Genomic DNA, 6,948 nt, shown 5'->3' with positions numbered 1-6,948 from the left:
AGGAAAAAAGAATAAATAAATAAATAAATGAGTAAAAGAACCATAAGTTTACCCTTTCACCGCCAGTCAATTTAGAGTGCAAAATTCCCTTGTGTTATAAAGAAAGAAAATGTGGTGTCTGAGAATAGCTGGGGAATCTTCCTGTGATGTGTAGAAAATATGACCTATCCTACCACCGAACTTAAAGAGCAGTAGGTTCATGGATAACAGACCCATGATCTGTTCACCCTTCAGTGACATGGGTCCTCTACCTAGCTGCTGCATATATGCGAGTTTGGCAGTGAAAGGGTTAAACACACAAATGAAAAAAAACCAACAACAACAACAAAACCAAACAACCAACCATAAGGTTTTTCTTTTCTTTCTTTCTTTTTTTTCTTTTCTTTTTTTGTTTGTTTGTTTGTTTGTTTGTTTTTCCCCCCTTGTAGCTCCTGGTGGGCAGCCTGACTTGCACGGACACACTGATGGGAGTCACCACGCTGCTGCCCCGCCTCCTCCCTTGGAGTACCCTCTCCCACGATCCGCTCTGTCCGGTCCGCTTTGTCTGCGTCTTCACTTCCGTCTTTGGGTGCTTTGATTTTTCAAGATTGATTGCTATGAATACTTATATAGCGCCTATCCTCGGGTGGAGACCAAGCTCTAAGCGCTTTACAAACACGGGGTCATTTACACAAGAGGCTACCTACCTGGGTAGAGCCGACTGACGGCTGCCTATGGGCGTTCGTCATTCGTTTCCTGTGTCATTCAATCAGATTTCAGGCACGCACACATGCACACCCAGACAAACATGTAACATTAACATTTTACTTGTATGACCGTTTTGTATATTTAACCCGCCATGTAAGCAGCCATACACGTTTTCGGGGGTGTGCATGCTAGGTATGTTCTTGTTTCCATAACCCACCGAACGTTCACATGGATTACAGGATCTTTAACGTGCGTATTTGATCTTCAGCGTTCGTATACACACGAAGAGGGTTCAGGCATTGGCAGGTCTGCACATATGTTGACCTGGGAGATCGAAAAAATCTCCACCCTTTATTCACCAGGCGCCACAGAGATTCGAACACGGGACCCTCAGATTGAAAATCCAACGCTTTAACCATTCGGCTATATCACTCAGTTTTTTCATATATATTTTTTATTTTACAAATTACAAAACTTAATATCACTAAACAGTACGGACACAATCCATCACATTCAGATCGAAACAGGAAGAAGAGAAGGCGAAAACAGAATTTGCAAGGAATGTAATATGGGTACTGTTGGGGATGAATTTCATTTTGTTTTAGAATGTCCCGAAAAATATTGTAATTCGAAATGAATTGATACCACATCAATATAAATCACATATGTTCGTTTTATACAGTTTATTCAGTGCTGGGAAGAAAACACAACTTAATCTAAGCAAATTCATAAAACTTGGAAAGGGCGTGTAACTTTTGTTACATCTAATAACAAAAACAGTAGTTATATAGCGCTGAATCTTGTGCAGAGACAAATCCAAGCGCTTTCACACCAGTCATTCACACGCATGCATAACTTTAAAACTGGAGAAACTGAAGACAAGGAAGAGGCAGGGGAGGGAGGCTGTCTTGTGAAGAGGTGGGTTTTAAGGCCAGACTTGAAAGAGCTGAGTGCAGAGACCTGTTTAAGTTTCTTTAAGTATGTTTAAGTTTGATTTGTTTTGTTGCAAATCATTATCATTAGCGCTCGTGTGCGTGCGTGGGTGTGCGTGCGTGAGTGTTTCGGAGACATCGTTAGACTGAAGTTGTGATTCAGTTAGTATGTATTGTTATTATATTCTCCACACCCCAAAGGGGCAAAAGGATTAAATTTCTTTGAATCTTTGAATCTTTTAAAAACTTTATGCATGATAGAAAAATAAAGAGGGTACAACAAGGCAAAGGATGAGACGATAAACCGAGGTCCCGTGTGCAGCATGCACTTAGCGCACGTAAAAGAACCCACGGCAACAAAAGGGTTGTCCCTTGCAAAATTCTGTAGAAAATCCACTTCGATAGGAAAAACAAATAAAACTGCACGCAGGGAAAAAAACAAAACAAAAATGGGAGAGCAGCCCGAATTTCACACAGAGAAATCTGTTGTGATAAAAAGAAATACAAATATAAAGAATATACACAGAAGAAGAAGAACACAAGGCCTACACAGTGCATATTCTGAACACGTTTTTATCACTGTGGTGCTGTGTTTGTTTGTTTGTTTCATTGGTGATGGATCAAGGTTGGTGCTGCATTTTGTGGTGGTCACAGTTGTTGCTGAATGCATGTGTGTATGCAGGGTGTGTGTGTGTGTGTGTGTGTGTGTGTGTGTGTGTGTGTGTGTGTGTGTGTGTGTGTGAAATCAAACAAAGTTAGATACGCAAATAGATAAATAGATGACATTAAATTAATGAATAGATCAATCTAAATGAAAATAAAGGATAAAATGAAATAGAAATAAACAAACAAGCAGATGCAAGAGAAGAAGAATAAAATAAAAAGAGAAGAAAAAAGGAACAAACAAATAATGATATGAATAACAATAATGATAATATTGATAAATGAATTAACAAACAGAAATGTAAAATTGTGTATGTGAAAATGTCAAATGGGGGACATATTTACATATATTAAGAGCATTAGAGTTTCTTTTTGATGGGCAAGGTGTGTGTGTGCGGGGGGGGGGGGGGGGGAGGTGAGGAGGGGGGCAGGTATCTTCTGAGTTTATTTTCGGCATCCCCTTATTTACCTGCATGCAAGCTGTTGAGATGCATTGTCGAAGTATCAACAGCTCATACCTGTATGTCTATGTCTCAGTAAGGAGCAAATAACTGATATCAAACTACTTTTGTTGTAACACTATGGTCTCTCTTTTGTCTCATGTCGATTTTCGGTACCTCCTTTTATTAAAACCATTGCCTTAGAAAAGAAATGTCTTCTGAGTTGATGTTACCGCATCTCCCACCCAGCACACAGGAATTAAATTCAAACTATCATTTGCTTCCCTCAACCCCTCCCCACCCCCCATCCCTTCCTTCCCCTATTCCTGCAAACCGCACAACCCCGACTCCCATCTCCCTCCAACACCCCCCCCCACACACACACACACACATCCACCCCCCTCCCCGCAATACACACATCACCCCTCCCCCCCGCAACACCCCCATCACCCATCCCCACCATTCCACACAACAACAGGTCCTGCTTCTCCATCACGGCCGTGACCTTCGACCGCGCCCTGGCCTTAACCTTGCCCATCCTGTACCGGACAACGGTAAGCGTGGGCAAGACGCTGGTGGCGGTGCTGGTGGTCTGGGGGCTGTCGCTGCTGCTGACGGGGGCCATCTTGGCCAGGGGTTTCCCCCCTGGAAGGTCCTGCGAGATTGCCCTGGTGTTGGACACTGCTGGACTGCTGCTGATCGGGTACGTGCTGCTTGGCTGTGTGATGCTGATCGTCGCTATGTACGGCTACATCGGGTTCAGGCTGAGAAGGAGGAGGAAGCGCGTGGGCCACCTGAACCTGGGCCTAAACCTGAACCTGAACCTGAACCTGGGTGCTGTCCGGGAGCAGACGCTGAGGATGGACCCTTTTGGTGGTGGTAGAGGAGGAGGTGGTGATGGAGATGGTGGAGATGGTAGTGGTGGAGGCGGTGGAGGAGGAGGTGTAGGTGGTGGTGGTGGTGGTGGTGGAGGTGGAGGAAGAGGACAAGGAGGTGGAGGAGGAGCAGGAGGAGGATTTGGAGGAGGAGGTGGTGGTATTGAAGGTGGAGGAGGTGGTGGTGTTGGAGGAGCAGAAGGAGGTGGAGGAGGAGGAGGTGTGGGTGGGGGAGGAGGAGGAGGAGGAGAAGGAGGTGGTGGTGGTGGTGCTGGAGCTGGAAATGCTGGGCAGTCTCAGGCGTTGAGTGTGAAGTAAGTGGGGTCGTTCTACGTGTGTGTGTGTGTGTGTGTGTGTGTGTGTGTGTGTGTGTGTGTGTGTGTGTGTGTGTGTGTGTGTGTGTGTGTGCGTGCGTGCGTGTGTGTGTGCGTGTGTGTGTGTGTGTGTGTGTGTGTGTGTGTGTGTGTGTGTGTTGATTTGATTCCTTTCTGAACACCTGTCTCTTTGCCTGTTTTGGTCATTGACATGATGTGCCCTCTCTATGGGTGGTTTTCCTGAAATGTTTAATGCCCTGTCTTGCCTCCGTTTGTCTTGTCTATCCTTGTCTTGTTTTGTCTTGTCTTGGCTCCGTTTATCTTGTCTTGGCTCGGTTTATCTCGTCTTGTCTTGTCTTGTCTTGTCTTGTCTTGTCTTGTCTGGTCTTGACTCGGTTTGTCATGTTCTGGTTTAGCTTCGCTTGGCTCGGGTTGTCTAACTGTGGATATTCCATTTGTCATTTACAACTGCAGGTATCTATTCCAGCGCGTTCGAACGTGCATAATGTATGTTTGTGTTTATGTGGGTGTGTGTGTGGAGGGGGTTGGGGGGGGGGAAGTGTTGGATGTCTGTTTCTTTGTCTTTGTCAGTTTCTGTGTCTCTGTGGGTTGTTTTTTTCTCTCTGTGTGAATATTCATGCATACTTGTATGCTGATAGCTTTATTGTATTTAATGAATCTGCCGTCTTTCATGATTTGGTTGCTGACGGCGAAATGTAATTCCCACAATATGGAATGTAGGTAGATTGCGTTCTTTGTGGAAGGACATTAGTAGATTTTGTTGCCATTCTCTAGAAATGAGGGGTTGATAGGGAATGTAATGATAAAACAATCGTTCGACTTTAGCGGAAGTATGCCTTCTATAATACAAAGTGCTGTCCAGTTGCTGTTTCTGTTGTTGATAATTATTGTTGCTGCTACAACTGTTGGTGTTGTTGTTGCTGCTGCTACTACTGTTCTTCTTGTTGTTGTTCTTAATTTTGTTATTGTTGTCGTTAGTGTTGCTTTTATTGTTTTCGTCCTTGCTTGTTCTTGTTGAGAGATGTTTGTAAACTTCACGTTCTATTTTGTCTTGTAATAACTTATCCCTTGTTTTCTTCTTGTTTCCCTTTCTTTGCCTCCATTTTTCTTCTGTGACCTATCATGGACAGGGGCAGCATGTCTAATAAGTAAATGAATGAATGAATAAATGAATAAATAAATGAATAGATGAATAAATATATAAATAAATATAAAATATTAAATAAGCAAGTAAATAAATAAATGAACAAATAAACAAACAAATAAACACATGAATGAATATGTAAATAAATAAATAAATAAATAAATAAATAAATGAGTAAATAAATAAGTAAATGAATAAATAAATAAATGAATAAATGAACAAGTAAACAAATAAATGAATAAACAAACTAAAAGAATTTTTTTTTTCTTAAATACTGATGGACCTATGCTTAACGTATGTTGATAAAGAGTTTGTCTTCCCTTGTCTCGGTCGTCATGTTCTTCATGTTATTTTTTTTTTCTTCCTGTTTTCTTTTTTTTTTTTTTTTTTTTTTTTAAATTTCTTATTGTTGTTCCCATTGTTCTTATTTTTCCTGGTTATTCTTGTTCATATTGTTCTTCTTGTTCTCTTTCTCTCCCTCAAATTAAAAACAAAAACCAAAAAAAAACTACAACAACAAAAACCACACCTGTATTTGTATTTCTCTTTTTTGTCACAACAGATTTCTCTGTGTGAAATTCGGGTTGCTCTCCCCAGGGAAAGCACGTCGCTACACTGAGAGCGCCACCCATTTTTTTTTTTTTTTTCTTTTTCTCTGCGTGCAGTTTTATTTGTTTTTTCCAATCGAAGTAGATTTTTCTACAGAATGTTGCCAGGAACAACCCTAACGTCCATATTCTAAATATATTTCTGTTTAATAATTACGATGTAATAATTAATTGCAATGTTTTTAAAAGCGAATATGTGAAATGCTTTTATTTCAGAACATATGTTTATTACTCTTGTTTAATCAAATTATCTGCGTGTATGTGTATGTGATATTCTTTACATTTATATCTTCGTAATATTTGTAGGGGCTGTTGTTGGCTTTTACAGTTATGGTCCCCATGTTGCTTACTTATCTATGTTGTGATAATGCACCTGACCAAATTTCTCCAGTTGGAGGTAATAAAGTTATTCTTATCTTATCTTATCTTATCTTGGTGCCGTGGGTTCTTTTACGTGCGTTAAGTGCATGCTGCACACGGGACCTCGGTTTATCGTCTCATTCGAATGACTAGCGTCCAGACCAGTGGAGGGGGAGAAAATATTGGCGACTAAGCCATGATTAGAACCAGCGCGCTCAGATTCTCTCGCTTCCTAGCGGCGCGTTACCTCTAGGCCATCACTCCACTCTTTTTTTTCTCGTGACAGAAAAAAACAAATAAACAAACAAACAAAAAAAAAAAACAAAGAAAAAAAAACAACGTGACGACCGATCTCGTTCCGTGACAGATTGGAGAGACGCACCACAGTGACGGCCATTGCTCTGGCTGTGTGCTTCCTCTCGGGTTACCTCCCTCTCTCCGTCTACCTCCTCTGGCTGGCGCACTCCGGCGTGGACCGCCTGCAAGAGGCCCGCTCCCAGCGGCTGCTCATCATCATCGCATGCCCGCTGGCCAACTGCATCATGGACCCCATCGTCTACTTCTGGAGGCTTCAGAACTGGCGCTCGGGAATTTTCGGCAAGTGTCGGAGCTTTCCTTCGGCGGCAGAGACGTAGGGGTGTCGACAGCAGTACCACGGATGGGGTGGTGGTGGTCGTCGGCGGGGTCTCGGCTCAGATGATGGCGACGCAGCGGACCACGGAATGACTTTGTTGTTGTTGTTGGTGGTGGTGGTGGAGGAGGAAGAAGAAGAAGAGGAAGAGGAAGAGGAAGAGGCGCAGGAGGAACGAACGAATGAATGAACGAAGTTTTATTTCAATTTATTTTATTTTATTTTTTAATGTTTTTATTTTATTTTATTACACACAGGCACAGACACACACAC

General features: G+C 42.3%; 1 protein-coding gene across 1 annotated transcript in view; it reads left to right on the top strand.

The window, feature by feature from the left end:
• Positions 1 to 6,679, top strand: part of LOC143297072 (trace amine-associated receptor 6-like) — a 10,332-nt gene extending 3,653 nt beyond the window's left edge. The window contains exons 2-4 of the mRNA XM_076609245.1: positions 429 to 568; positions 3,201 to 3,601; positions 6,432 to 6,679. Of these exons, the coding sequence (XP_076465360.1) occupies positions 429 to 568; positions 3,201 to 3,601; positions 6,432 to 6,679 (789 nt within the window). The remainder of the gene's footprint in view (positions 1 to 428; positions 569 to 3,200; positions 3,602 to 6,431) is intronic.
• Positions 6,680 to 6,948: the final 269 nt, after the last annotated feature.

This window comes from Babylonia areolata, chromosome 22 (genome assembly GCF_041734735.1).
Source record: "Babylonia areolata isolate BAREFJ2019XMU chromosome 22, ASM4173473v1, whole genome shotgun sequence".
In the NCBI taxonomy this organism is placed as follows: domain Eukaryota; kingdom Metazoa; phylum Mollusca; class Gastropoda; order Neogastropoda; family Buccinidae; genus Babylonia; species Babylonia areolata.
The sequence above is the reverse complement of the archived record's forward strand: the minus strand, read 5'-3'. Positions and strand labels throughout refer to the sequence as shown.